The sequence below is a fragment of the Cheilinus undulatus genome, linkage group 6, assembly GCF_018320785.1.
Source record: "Cheilinus undulatus linkage group 6, ASM1832078v1, whole genome shotgun sequence".
NCBI lineage: Eukaryota > Metazoa > Chordata > Actinopteri > Labriformes > Labridae > Cheilinus > Cheilinus undulatus.
The window spans coordinates 31,053,109-31,067,914 of record NC_054870.1 but is presented as its reverse complement, the minus strand read 5'-3'; the positions used below and the strand labels follow the sequence as shown (position 1 = coordinate 31,067,914).

At 37.6% G+C, this 14,806-nt stretch overlaps 2 protein-coding genes across 2 annotated transcripts in view; both read right to left on the bottom strand.

Annotated features, from left to right (window-relative positions):
• The window catches only part of LOC121510864 (protein bicaudal C homolog 1-like), a 104,814-nt gene extending 104,033 nt beyond the window's left edge, over positions 1-781 (bottom strand). The window contains exon 1 of the mRNA XM_041789177.1: positions 295-781. Within this exon, the coding sequence (XP_041645111.1) occupies positions 295-487 (193 nt within the window). The 5' untranslated portion in view covers positions 488-781. The remainder of the gene's footprint in view (positions 1-294) is intronic.
• A 2,432-nt stretch (positions 782-3,213) lies between these two features.
• LOC121511441 (ubiquitin-conjugating enzyme E2-17 kDa-like) lies at positions 3,214-6,268 on the bottom strand. The gene is made up of 7 exons (XM_041790131.1): positions 6,092-6,268; positions 5,526-5,589; positions 5,308-5,339; positions 4,892-4,969; positions 4,537-4,642; positions 3,965-4,058; positions 3,214-3,551 (listed from the first exon to the last, which is right to left on the bottom strand). The coding sequence occupies exons 1-7, from the start codon at positions 6,113-6,115 to the stop codon at positions 3,506-3,508; spliced, it is 444 nt and encodes a 147-aa protein (XP_041646065.1). The 5' UTR covers positions 6,116-6,268; the 3' UTR covers positions 3,214-3,505.
• Between the last annotated feature and the right edge of the window lie 8,538 nt (positions 6,269-14,806).

Genomic DNA, 14,806 nt, shown 5'->3' with positions numbered 1-14,806 from the left:
TTAAGTTGGGTATCTGACAGGAATTTACGGCTGAATTGATTCGCCTTAGGACACGCGCATGTCACGCACACGTGACAATGCTAACAAGGTGTCTGAAATTTTAACCAAAAAGTCATTTTTAATTCAATGTGTAACTTTATGCGTCCAAAATAAACAAAGGTCCGTCTGGCGGAGCTGCTTAAGTGTGCGGCATGTCCAAAACAACGACAGCCTACAACTACTTGAGATGAAACGTAGACTTGAAAGCTCAAAATATTAAAAGGCTTCTAATTTTGTTCAGATACTGTGTTTTACCTAGTAACATGACTTCCAACTTCTTTCGGTCCACACGAAACCTCTCCTCGGTCCACTCCGGGTCTTGCAGAGGATGGGGTCCGCTCAGGTCCTCCTCTGAGCCCGGGAGAGGAGAGTCGGTGCTGCGCTCGCTGTTAGAACCCTGGTCCGACTGCTGCAAGTATCCGCTTAAAGTGTCACACTGGGAAGCCATGGCGCTGCGCAGCAACTTCTTCCAGTGGTCACTGCGTTGGATTCAAAGTTAAGTTGAGCCGAAGCTAGGCGAACTCGTGTTAACTTTTTTTTTAGTCCCGTCACTTCGCGGTGTTGTTCGAGCTCATTGCAGCGCCAGTTTCGTCTGTAGTCACCTCAAACCTCCTCGTTTCCCCCCATTAGACAGATACACTGCTAAAAATAGGCACGAGCACACTGGTCCCTTCGCTTTAGGTTGTGTGCGGAGTTAACGGAGCACCGCACAGCACGCATACCAACCAACTCCTCGGGAAAGTTTCACGTGTCACCCTGCAAAAACGGGGACTCCTCCCAGAAACACTTTCTTGAGCATCTACCTCCCCCTGGGTTCCTGTTCAGGTTTTCAAAAGTTTTTTTTTACATTTACTGGAGTAAACTTTGGCTTTTATGAAACCTTTTGAGCTCAACACCTCATTGAAGGAAACTAATAAGGGGTGAAAGCCAGTAATGCCACACCGATTAGTTCCCTTCTCCCATGATATCCACTTTATTTCCTGTAGGACAGGTTTGTCATTTAGGTCACAAAAATTCAGTGAAATACTTGGCATAAGCATTTCTGCAACTTTTACTCTGTCAAGCTGGCAGCTCGTAATATCACCCCATTTTAACCAATTTACTGGTTTATACAGGAAACACTTCACATCCTGAGAGTAGCTATAGGGAAGTAATACAGGAAGAAGAAATCAAAACCAACGTGCAACAATATGCCTGCATTTGGCTCATCAGATTCAAGTAAAGGGTGTTTTTGGCTAAATAAAATGAGACAGAACCTAGAGGATACAGTTCACTGAGCTCAGTGATGCATGTAAAAGAAAGAATGTGAGTTTCTTAGAAAAATAACTCGTGTGTTTTTCTTATGCTGTGGCCAGGACATGATTGATGACACTCTCTAGTGATACATGGCTGTGTTAAGTGCAGTTTTACATACGTTACATTTCCTTTTTTCAATTGTAGCCAGTTTCAGGCTCACTCCACATGTCTTATTTCATATATTTTTTCATTAAAGGATTCATCTCTGCAGGAGCCATTGGAGCTAGTTAATTTAACCTCTGTAATACCTTAAAGTCTGAGCTGCTGCTTTAATCTCAAAGCAAAGCAACAAATGTGTTGTGTGTTCTGCTCATTGCGAGTAAATTCTGTTATCATTTATGATTAACGCACTATATACCTTGAAAATTTACTTTAAATGTTGAGTACATTTCATTGAACATCTGAATACTGCAGTTTTACTCCATTATTCTTTGGAAAACTCCTCAAGCTTTGTCAGGTTGCACAGGGATCAGGTGTAAACAGTCCTTCAAGTCCAGCCAAAAATTCTCTCTTGGATTTAGATCTAGGGTTTGATTTGGCTGTTCAAGAACATTCACCTTGTTGTCTTTAAACCATTTCTGTAAAGCTTACGTTGTATTCTTCAGATCATTGTCTTGTAGGAAAATACATTTTCCCCCAGGTTGTACTTCTCTTGTAGCGTGAATGAGATTGTAATCCGGGATATTTTCTGTATTTTGCCTCAGTTATTTTACCCTCTACCTTCCAAGGCCAGCTGCTGAGAAGCATCCCCACAGCATGATGCTGCCTCCACTGTGCTTCACAGCTGGGATTTTGGGTTGTGGTGATGGGCAGTGTTTGATGAACAGTATGTCAAAAATAGAGTTTTGTCTGATTGAAAAAACAAACAAACACCATTTTGGTGCCATCAGACCAAAGAACTGTCTCCCACTTGACCATGGTGAACTCAGCTGAGTTTTTTTTTTCAACTGTGACTTTCTCTTTGCCACTCTCCAATAAAACTTGGACTGGCGGAAAACCCGGGCAACAGTTGTTTGCAGAGTCTCTCCCATCTGAGCTGCTTAAGCTTGAAACTCCTCCAGTGCAGTCATATATATTTCACTTGTATTTGATGCTCTGTTGTGCTGCTATTTTTTTGGTGCTGTAATGTTCGAGCAATCTAGCACATGGATCTTCTGTGAGCTTATAGTTATGTAGTTCTATCTCATCTTAGTGCAACTGAGAAAAACACCACTGTGTTTCTCAAACTTGAGCTTGTTCAGCTTTGAGTAAACCCATTAGAATCTACATGCTTCATTCCTGTCAGAATGATTTCACTAATTTGAAAAGCCTAACTTTTTTCCAGTCAAGCAGGTTTGAAGGTATTGAATTTGAAAAGCCAAATGCAAGATTTGCACATTACTTGCAAATGACAAGTCCATACTTAACCCATTAGTATTCAACACAACACTTCAAGCTGAGTAATGAGTATTCTTATGCCTGTCTTAACATTAATATGGGCTGGGAAAAACCTTTTTTTCCATTTACTGCAGACCCCTTCGTACAAGATATGAAATGCCCAATGCAACAACAAAGTGGTGATAACAGCAAGTCTAATTTAATTACCAAAATATCTCATTTCCGAGAAGCAAGCAGCAAGACAATGCAACAGCCACTATCTGTGTGAATACCATTAACCAAATGAGTCTTAATTAAAAGTAACACAGAAATATGATGCATTGTTGTCCAGAAGAAAAAAAATGCTTGATTGAAAAGGCTTGAATGGGAAAAGTAAAGGCTGCCACCTAGTGGCCATAAGAAGGATCAAATGAGGGGCAAACTAGCTCTTCAGTTGTGGAAATCAACTGTATTCAGAAGGTCGGCATTACTCAGTTTACTGCCAAGAAACAATTTGCAATAAATGTTTTGAAGGTTTTTAATGCAAAACAAAGTTTGTATAATCTGGATCCATTTTTTAAAAGAAAGGAAATACAATCAGGCCATCTCACCAAACAAATAGTAATAAAATTATGCCAGTTTAAAGGAAAATAAAATAAACAGTAAAAACAGTTAAGTCAAGTAGAGTGAGTAGAGAAAGTGCTTCAAGCGGGTAAAACACCTCATTGAACCAGTGTGGTGGAGCAGTCTGGACAGAACTGTCAGATTTCAAGGTGTTCAAAGGATGCGCTGCTGATGCTGAATCTCGAGGCTGTCACATTGCATATTTCCGAGTCCATTCCTTGGCAGTTTCGTCGTACCTAAAGAAAAAAGAACATCAAAATAGGATTCCTAAAATAGCTGACCTATTTAAGTGTTTCTACAAGCCTTAAAGGGATATTTCAACATTTTGGCAAATACACCCATTGCCATAATTCCTATAATCTTAGTAATAGGTTCGTTACCTTCAGTTGTCGGTGCAAGCTATTTTTAGATCGCTGCTGCCGAGTTCGGACCTGCTGTGCCAACTCAACGTAAGCAGACGGTTTTCCGGCTTTCCTCATCAAACTCATCAAATACACAATCCAACAACTCCAAAACGCTCTCGTGGACAAGTTGTGACCTGCACATTCACCACGCTAACGAACCTATTACTAAGACTATAGGAATTATGGCAATGGGCGAATTTGCCAAAATGTTGAAGTATCCCTTTAATTTTTTTTGCCTAACTCACTTTTGTCTGTCATTTTTGCAAATTCTTGCGATTTCCGGCACAAGTGGATCATCTGGATTTGGGTCACACAGCAAAGAGCTTATGGAGAGTAGAACTGGAAGAAAAAAAATAGAATTATTGTGCACACATTATTCAATTAAATTACAAATTACTGAACACATTCAAAGATCATTCTCCAAAAAAAGTTTGAAAAGATGTCTATGACTTCATGCATCTTCATAGAAATATTCACCATTAAAAAAGGTCCTGAACACTTTCAAAAATAATCCAAAACCTAACAAGGTTACACAAGGTACAGAGGTTGTCTTTTAAACTTTCCTTGCTGCATTATTTGCATCAAGTTATGCAGGAGATTATTAATCTGGTAGAATCAATATTTGGCAACAAGAGAATATGGGTGAATACAAGCCATTCACATGTAATTACTTGTCCCAGCATCCTCATTTACTCTTCAGTAGGTCCTATTACTTAAGAATCGTATTTGCTTGTGACTTCAAAGATCTGTGGTAGAAATCACATCTGCTGTAATGTGCTACACTGCTTTGTACAGGCATAACAGATGTGTCACTTACCTTTTGATACTGTAAGAGCAGGCGACCACTGTGACCTCAAGATGTCAAGGCAGATGCTACCATTGGTGTTTATGTTTGGGTGATAGATTTTTGTTGTAAAGGCAACCTGCAAAGATAGCAAACCAAACAGCAATAAGTTAGACATTGTTTTCCAAAATGGTTTATGAATAAATGTGTTTGGGACACTGTGAATGGGACATAATTATATTTAAAAAAAAAAAGACACAATCAATCTTTTTAAACGTGGCTGGATTCATCATGGAATCATCACATCTTTAATAAGACAATAACAGAAATGTTTAGAAAAAAGTGTTAATCACTGAGCTAAATAATGTCTTTAACCAAGAAATCTCACCTTTGGTGGTTTAAAGGGGTAGTCCATAGGAAAATGGACTGAAAGGAAGAACACTCCTCCACAATACGGGCTGTCATTCTAAAACAAAGAGGTAATTTGATGTTATACCTGATTAGTACTTTCTGTGTCCAAATAAATAAAAGAATGTTATGTTGTTATGCGGGAACCATACAGTTAAGCGCATGATTTATCAATTTTCTTTGTCTAAATTAAGAAATCATGGTGTTCCCCTCTTCCCTATTGTCTCAGTAATATCATTTGGCTTCAGTTAGAAACACTGGGATGGAGTGTGCCAGTCTGTGCTCTCCATGGTGAATAGAAAGGGCTGTAAAGTCAACATAAAACACTATTGTCTAGAGATCCAGAAGCAGCTTGGTTTAACAGAAATCCAGGAAACTAATCCAGAAAAAGCTCACCGGTCCCGTGATGGTAGCTTGCCAGTGAAACACTAAAAGAAACAAAGACAGAGATCAACAGTCTGGGAATATTATTTAATGACAGGACTTTAATGTCAAAAATAAGCTACAACAGCAAGTCTTAAAGCAACACTGAGGACAGAGACGAAAGTTAAAGAGGACAGGATCGAAAGTAGGGCAGCCAATACACATGACGACTTATTTTTTAGTACACTTACGGTCATCCCCTACAGGTCCAGCTGAACAGGAAGCCGGAGGATCCTTCTGTAAATCCGACAACTCCTGTAAAAATTCATAAAAAGCAACATTTGAACTATTTTACAGATTCCGCTTTCATTTAACATATTGATTTGCATTACAAATCCAGACCGTTAAAGACTGAACAATCTTAAGCGAACATCTTATTAAAACTTTCGAAAAATTAAGCGTATGGAAGACAAGCCAAAAATAAAAAGTAATAGTGTCTCACATCGCAGGCTTGCTAGGCCAAGTTTAGCTGGCAGCGAAGTTAGCTTAAGTTGAACATCTTTGATAAGCCAAGTGGCTGCCATGTGTCATCATACTGAGGAGGTTAAGAGGGCCGACTGGCCATAAAAGCGGTCTTATGAATTCAGCTTACGGTTCTTAATCACTCTACAAGTCTTTGTAAAACGTTCCTGAGTGTTAGGTTAGCAAACAGATGCTATTGCACGGTTGACTTGCTTAGGCGCAGCGACGCTTCCGCATCGCTCCAACCTTTTCTGGGGCAACATTAAATAAATCAAGAAAAGACGAATATTCTTACCTTGCTTATTCTTTTCTTAGCCATGGCAAGCCTCTCAAGTAAGGTTAGGGGGCTACGGTACCAACTCTGACAGCTGTCAGCGACAACTACCCTCACTTTCACCCAACTTCGTGGTATTTGTTTTGACAAACTGATTATTTCTTTTGTTTCCGCGTTTTTGTTCGACGACGAAGAATGAACCGGTGCATTGTGGGACTTTGAGTTTTGGTAACCCCGCTGAAAGGGACCGTTCACCGAAATGCATGGGAACATTACACAGGCAAACTGGAGGAACCACTCTGCTTAAACCCACTAAACGGGAAACTTTGAAGGTAAGTATTAGAAAAAAGTCGTGACACTATAAAGTGAACAAATTATTGATTTAGGGCTAAGCATGATGCAGTGTTTTTGGCCATTAAAAAAACTGTAATTTTTCCCAAGTAATCAGTGCATGTCTGACTTTTTTAAAGTAATAATCCTTCTTTTTTGTCAGGGCCTATACACAGCACGTTATCATTATAGTTATGTTTTAATGGCATTTTGAAACTGTCTACAGCAGTTGGACAACTTTTATACAAATTATTGAGGTTTTTAAAACTTATAAATGGAACATTAAGTTTTTATTAATACTGTAGTACAATATAGCCTTTTTCAAAGTGTAAGCCCATTGTGTTAAAAGAGAAATACATGTTTTTGTTAATATTTACAGTGTGGATGGGCATATTGACTAATCATTTGGAAAGTAATGTCAGACTTCACATCTAAGCCATGATCTGCACAAACATAAAGGTGCCAGAGAATAAAGTAGAGGGAACTGAAATAACATTAAGAGGAAAATGATGAAATATTTTCAAAAAGAAAAAAAATTGGTAAAAAAAAAGTTTTAAAAAAAGCAAAATTTGGCGTCAAAAAGTGGTATAAAATGGTTACAGAGAGGTAGAGATGGGTTAAAAGTCACAAAGATAATCTAAAAGAGGCAAAAACAGGATAATTGTTGTAAAAATGGGTTAAGAATTGCAAAAAAAAAAAAAAAAGCAGACACATTTGGTCAAAAGTGGCATAAAGGGTTTGAATGTGGTATCATGATAATAGCTTGAGAAATTGATTAAAAAAGGCAAAAAGTGTCAAAAAATGGTTGGGATAGTGGTGAAAAGTAGTTAAAAAATAGGCAAATGGGTTGAAAGTGGGATAGATATGGCCAAAATTGGCAGTAGAATAATGGAAAGGAGTTTAAGAAATGGCATAAACAAGTGATTTGAACAGCAGAACCCAACAATAGCTTTACACACCTTTCAGCTCCAAAATGGTGTAGCTAACTGTCAGCAAGGACAATATCACCAATGTTACTGGTGCAACACAAGTACTGGTATCAATAAATCCCAGCTGAGGAGGGGCCATTCTGTGGGTTTTTCAGGGCCCCAACTAGTTCTGTTGGCAGGCCTGCCCATCATACAGTGCTAATTTTTGACAGCTACCAGCTGACTTTTGTATAGTTCTGAATTTTATTGGACAGACCCTGCAACCTTTATCAGTTTTTCTAATCAGATGATAATTTTCTGGCACTCTTGTGGTGTTTTTTTTCTTTTTGAGTAAAAGGATTTGATAAAGTTGTGCTAAAATTGTGCAGTTTGGGCTAAAAATTGAAGCTACAGTACGATGTAGACTTGGCGAGTAAGCTGCCTGAAGGCACCATCGGGGGGAGAAGGAGGACTGACACAACTCTGGTTGTACTCTGGATGTCGGCATACTACCAGGGGCGTGGGAAAATAGTCTTGGAAAAATAACAAAGTCCACACCTTTAGGGTAGAGCAAGGGGTGGATGTGGTGAATAAGCATGGCCTAGACTATTGTGCAGGGTATTGTGGGTAGTAGGGATGCCACAAGTCCCTGGTTGTACAGTGGATGTCAAGAGGACCTGACAACTGCCAGGATTCTCCAGGTTTATCACCAGGGCTGAAAAGGCTTGACTTTAGCTACCAAACAACACACGTGTTTCGACAGGTATTGAGCTCGTCTCTGGCTGCCTTCCATCCCCTCTCCAGCACATCAGGCCAGTGATGAATCCCTAGGGCCGTACAGCTTAACTTAAAACTTATCCACATGACTGCAGATAAACAAGGTGGGGCTGTTTTAGTTTGGTTATGCCTCCCAACACAGGCTTAGTTCTTCAAACAAGTTATAGAGTGTTTGAAGACAAATGAAACTACAGTATTGATTAAAAAACGAAAACAAAAAACAAACAAACAAAAAACCTATAAAATTCTGAAAACATGAAAGTTGCCATTAGTAACATGAATATTCACCAGAAAAACATGATACATATTGACAGACCTGGCAACAGAATTGGCTGGACCCCTGAAAACCCCAGAGAATGACTGAATAAATATATAGCATTTCAGCTAGTCCTTTCCCACACTGTTTCCCTCATTTATGCCACTTTTTCACTTTTAAACCTTTTTTTCCACTTTTTGCCAATTTTGCCCCTCTTTAACCCATTTTCACTAATGTGTCTGGCCATTTATGCAACATTTTGATAATGTTTAACCCATGTTTGATCCTTTATGCCACTTTTACCCCTTTTCACATTTTTCCCACCCATTCTGCCCCTTTTGCATTAAGGATAAGCAATTTTTGCCACCTTTTCACTACTTTTCACTACACATTTTTGCAATTGAAACAATTTCTGATACTCTTGGACCCTTTTCGCTTCGTTCAACCCATTTTTGCCACTCTACCCCCTTTAACCACTTTAAAGGGACACTTTTATCCTATTTTTGCCATTATTGAATCATTTTCACCTTAAAGTTGTGTCAGTTCCCTCTAATTTATTTTCTGGCATCTTAACATTCATTCATTCATAGCTTAGCTATAAAATCTGACATTACCCTCCAAGTGAATATGCCATTTTACCCATCCACATTAGTAACAGTACCTCAAAAGGTAATTCTTTTTGAAGAAAACGAAAGTAAAAGGCTATGATTTAATAGCTACTGCATGGATGAATAGAATTCATTTTTGTTTCTTTAATAGGTGTTACAATTCCAGTTAAATATAGAATATGGTTATCATAGGTTAACTTTATAATGGACCATGGTTTTCCTGACCTCAATGGGCCCCTCATTTGGCTGTCCCCAGAAAGCTCTGCCTTTACCCCCCCTTATGGGCAACCTAGCATGTTGAAGTAATCTATACATTCTTCTCAGAGTCGTTATGATTGGCTAGTTATTTTTGAAAGCTAACCCTGAGTGCTTGTCCTTTTTTTGAACTGAAGAAGGTCTGACAAAAAAACATCAGGTACACATTTGTAGTGCCATGTTATTTAAACATTTTTTTTGTTAAATTGTGACTTATTATGACTTTAAATATGCATAAAAGATGGATTTAAAGCACAATAAAATAATGCCTTGAAAACTTAATCAAAGGTGTAAAACTAATCTTGTCACAGAGTTTGTTCTTCTAAGAATACAGACACACTAAGATAGCATCAAGGACCATGAGGAAGCTGGTTCATTCAGCATGCAGCAGCAGCAGCACATAGCTTTCTCCAACATGGTATTTGGTTTTGACTTGAGGCTCATCTTATGCTGACTGCTTACTAAATATTTAAGGGGCCTAGAATTACATGTTTCAAGTCTATCAGAGATGTATTTTGACCCTGAGCCATTATTATAAACTCACTGCAGCCCCTCTGATCAGAATTATAACTAACTGGAGGGCAGTGTAAAGATATGAGAGTTGTTATTGCAGCAGTGTCATGAAAGGGTTGGCAGAGATTAAGTCTATACTTGGAAACCAAACAAGTCCACCCTGCTGAGATGGATGCATGAATGAGTCAGTCTAAGTTACCAAAACATTGGTGCAGTATAGTTTAAGGGGGATCACAATAATTGGCTGCATAGAAGATCAGGTGTGAGAAGAAGTGGCTCAGTTGCATCACTTCATATCTTAAAAAGTTAAATCATCAACAAAAAATCATCACAGAGAATAATGAAAGAGATTATGACTTTCATGCTACTTTAAAGCGTCTGTGAGGAGTTTTTAACTTGTTCTGAAACAGTATGATATCAATACAGATGCTTTTACATGAGCTACTAAGGCAAACAAGACAATCAGTGACATGATTGATTCTTTCTATGCTCTTATTTTCAGTGCCTGTATATGCAGCTGCACAGTATGTAGGTGTCAGATAAAAAGATCAGCAGCATGCTGTAGAAACAGCCTTTTTTATGATGTATAAAAATATTACCTATGCATTAACTAGACAGAATCAGCAAAGAGATAACAGGTACCAGTCTGTCCACAGGGGGGCATCAAAATCTACAGAAACTGAAAGGCCTTCATAGGACAAGTAAAAGTCCCTGTGCAGGAAGTTTTCTCATATCTAAAGGAAATTAAATAATATATAAACCATCAAGGTGAAATATTTGACAGAAAGTATCTAAAAGCAGCACAATCTTCCCTCGTCCCTTGGATTAGGAGATTCACTGATAAAAGGATAGAAGAGATTTCACCATAATCAGAAATCTCTCTGAATTTCTAACTCTTTTATGTCAGTCTAATAGGAGCAGTTCAATGATATCACAGCTTGTTCAACTTCTCCAAGAGAACTTGGAGTGACTAACTCTCCTTCAGCATCCCTTACAGCTGTGTCAGTCTACGTGGGATTTTAAATTAGATGGTTACCAAACCAAGCTGGGACATAATGTATTTTTCTATCTGTTTCAACACAGTAAACTAACATCATTACCATATTTCCAGCATCTAAACACCTAAAGTCTGCACTATAGCAACAATTTGCATGCAAAAAGTGTTTTCAGGGAAGCTACCCAGAAGGCAAAAGCCATCCTAGCAGACCCTCAGCCCTCTCTATATGCAGGGTTAACATTTCTGCTGCTACCCTGTTGCCTTTACACATACTGTATATTATGACGGTTGGACTTGTGTCTCATACAGTGCCTATAAAAAGTATTTATCCCCCTGGATGTTTTATCCGTTAACTGGTTTTATAAATCAATTGTGGTCAATGTAATTTGGCTTTTTGGCAAAAAATACCAAAAAAAAAAAGTGTAAGAGTGCAAACAGATGTTTACAAAGTAATCAATTAAATAAAAATTTGCAATGTAAAATAAGTGACTGCATAATTATTCCCCCCCTCCAAGTCAGTTTTTAGTGGATGCACCTTTGGCTGCAATCACAGCACTGAGTCTGTGTGGATAGGTCTCAAACAGGCTTGCACATCTGGACACTAAAATTTACTCCATTCTTCTTTGCCTGTATTTTTCCACATTCATTTTATCCTCTAGCTTTACAAGGCCAGCTGTAGAGAAGCTTTCCCACAGCATAATGCTGCCACCACTGTGCTTAAACTTGATGATGTGCAGCAGTTGGTGTCGTCCCAACATAGTCTTGTCTGATTGAAAAAGCACAATTTTGCTCTCATCAGACCAAATAATTTTCTTCCACTTGACCATGGAGTCTCCCACATGCCTTTTAGTGAACTGTAGTCCAGATTTAATACGAGTTTTCTTCAACAGTGGCTTTCTCTTTGCCACTCTCTCATAAAGCTTTGACTGGTGAAGAGCCCGGGCAGCAGTTGCTGTATGCAGAGTCTCTCCTATCTCAGCTGCTGAAGCTTGTAACTCCTTCAGAGTAGTCATAGGTGTCTTGGTGGCATCTCTCACTAGTCTTCTCAGTCACTCAGTTTGTGAGGATGGCCTTAACAAGGCAGATTTACTCATGTGCCATATTCCTTCCGTTTCTGGCTTTAACTCTATTGATTTAGGTCAGTCTCTTTAAATGGGGTGAATATTTATGCAATCACTTATTTTACATTACATATTTTTACTTTTAGAAATTTGTTTTCATTTTAACATTGAATGTGATTTTTGTATTGTTTTTGCAAATAAAAGCAAAAATTAAAAATTCTCACTGCTCATCTATCATGATAAAATCAATGGAAGTTATATATTAGACATGTGTATTAATGTATTTGTGAATTATTTATGATGTGTTTAGCCTGTGTGGTCTATTGTTGCAAACAAAACTACCCATTAGGGAATAAAGACTTTCCACTCCAATTAAAAAACATGGACTTTTACACACAATCTTCTATTAAATAAACAGCTAATTTAGACCATTAGAGAAAAATGATCAATCAGAGCTCCATGTATCTTTTATCTCTTTTGGTTTTCATATTGCTAAATGAACGTAACCACTGATTAATTCATGATAAGACGACCATAGAGGTTTAGTATTTGTTTAAATGTTTTCAGAAGATTGAAGTTAATCTATGAAAAAACATTGTTCTTTCGATACAGCAATCCTTTTAAGATTGTATTCCTGAATAAGAGTGAAACTGTTTGATTCTGAGGTCATATATTTACCAATAGAACATTTATTAACTTTTTGAAATAGCAGGTGACAGTCATGAATTCCTGTTTTAGCTCTAGATTTAGGTGTTTAAAGATACACAAAATGACAGACAGCAAAAAAAATTGTATCATATTTTGTCAAATTGATTTAAATTGTCCATAAGTGGATTGATTTTTTAATTATATAACAAGGTATCATGACACCCTAGATAAATGCCACACATTTGATCAGTTTTCAACTTCTAACAAGCAGAGGAAACATCCATTATGACTAAACATGCTGTCATAATGTTTGACTTCATGTTTGGGTGTATACTGCTGAGAGCAGGGAGAGAAAAGGAGAAGTGTAGACAGAAGAAAGATGCACATACAGAAACATACTGTATATAGGAAGAAACCGGGACACATCTGCTATCTTTCACGCCTGGCTGCCTGCGTATCTCGCAGACACAGATTGCAGCAAATTAAGAGATTTTCAGATCATCCATTTAGTTATTTATGCAGCAATGGATGCACTGCTTCATATTTTCTTACATTTGCAGTTAGTGTTTGGCATCATTTTATGGAACAGTTTTTATTGCTACATAATACCAGGGCTGAATCTGTTTGTACAGCCATTTGATTTTTATGTTTACTCAGTGGTGATACCATTTGGTTTAACACTCAAAAACAACAAACAACAAACATGGGAAGATCTGTTCCAGTTCAAGTTTTGCCATTTTTTTCTTTTAAGCTTCATTAACAAGCTTTTCATTTTTGAGTGTTTTGCCCAAGATGGATAAACAAGATAACAGATAATTGAGTATAACAACTGTGCCCCTGTAATTATTTTAATCATCATTCTGGATTAACCTTAAAAAAATGCTAAGATTGAATTCAGTGCAAAAAACTTGATGGCAAAGCATTGATACATTTAAAAAAGTCAGTTGAATCTCAAATTTGTTCAGAAAAAGCTCAAGAATTGCTTTAACAAGAGTGACTTCACACTCTCACCACATTGTAGGCCACTTTTTTCAACCAGATGTTCACTTATTAACAGGCTCTCCGGTATACTCTGAGTTTACACCTCTGTTTATACTGCAATGATACTCTACAGTTACACTTTTGCACCAGTAGATAAGATGGATATTAGATATGTTTTACATTAATTCAAACTGTCACTCCAGATTAAAGAACTCTGTCAGTATTATATAATCCTGTACAATGCAATTACATCCTATTCTTTCTCTCTCCACCTGTGTACAAAGTAAACACCTGTGTTGTATTTTTTGCTGATCCTGTCCTATTTGTGTATGTTTCCTGACAACACCAAAAACTCATCCTACTTTATTTGGCCGGTCAAATATATCAAAAGAATGCATAATGGGGTAAATTTAAAAACAGTCTGTTTCTGTAGAGTGATGCTTCTTGCCATGCCCGGCACTTGGGGTGAAGTGATGCCTGCAGAACTGGGTATACTGTTCATTTATCCCCAGCATTTTTTAAGTGGCCCATACTTTAAAGGAAACCCCTCTTGTATTATAAACAAAGACATAGAAGACCATCTTGTATATCTAATTCACTTAAAAATGTGCCAATGGTATTTACATATTGCCACTCAAATTCAGCTGCTTTAGGAAGTAATGACTCTGGGCTGAGACAACTACATGATGATGAATTTTAAGTCAACTATTCCATACTCCTCAGCAGTGTTGGCGTATAATATATATACAGTGCTTAACAAATTTATTAGACCACCTGTCATGTTTGTCTGAAAGACCATCCAGCATCATGAAGTGCTTTAATACGGACTCTTTCATTTTCAGTGAGCTCTCCACGTTTTACCATTTTGAACAGGAATGAGGGATTTCAAACTGAATTCACCCAAATTTGAGCCGGCTCACTGAGCTTCTCTGAGACGTCAGAAATGAATCAAGCATAATATTTAACCACTAAAACTAAATTTTCTCTTCAGGAATGCAAGTATATAACTATAATTTGACATATTAATCAAGAAATATTAATATGCTTTACTATTTTTTCAGTTTTTTTTGTAAATCAGTAAATTTGAAAATTCATGGATAACAACATGTGCTTGATTAATATTCCTGGCTACCATTACACCATGAAGACAAAACAACACACCAAGTAATTCAGAGAAAAGGTTATTGAAAAGTGTAAATCAGGGGATGGATACAAAAAAAAAATCCAAGACTCTCAACATCCTCTGGAGTTCAGTTAAATCTGTCACCAAGAAATGGAAATTTTCAAATTACATTGAGCATGATTGATTTGTTCAATCAACAAAAGGGTAAACTCTCTAGGGGTGAAAACTTTTTATAGGCACTGTAAACCCTGCTCTACACCACAGCAAAACTTAACCCTC

What these genes read in the sequence shown, in the direction of transcription:
- LOC121511441 (XM_041790131.1), bottom strand. Translation starts at nt 6,115, where the DNA reads ATGGCTAAGAAAAGAATAAGCAAG. An exon ending in CTAAGAAAAGAATAAGCAAG is followed by an intron (nt 5,590 to 6,091) that starts GTAAGAATATTC and finishes GAATTTTTACAG; the next exon opens with GAGTTGTCGGATTTACAGAA. An exon ending in AAGCTACCATCACGGGACCG is followed by an intron (nt 4,970 to 5,307) that starts GTGAGCTTTTTC and finishes TCTTTGTTTTAG; the next exon opens with AATGACAGCCCGTATTGTGG.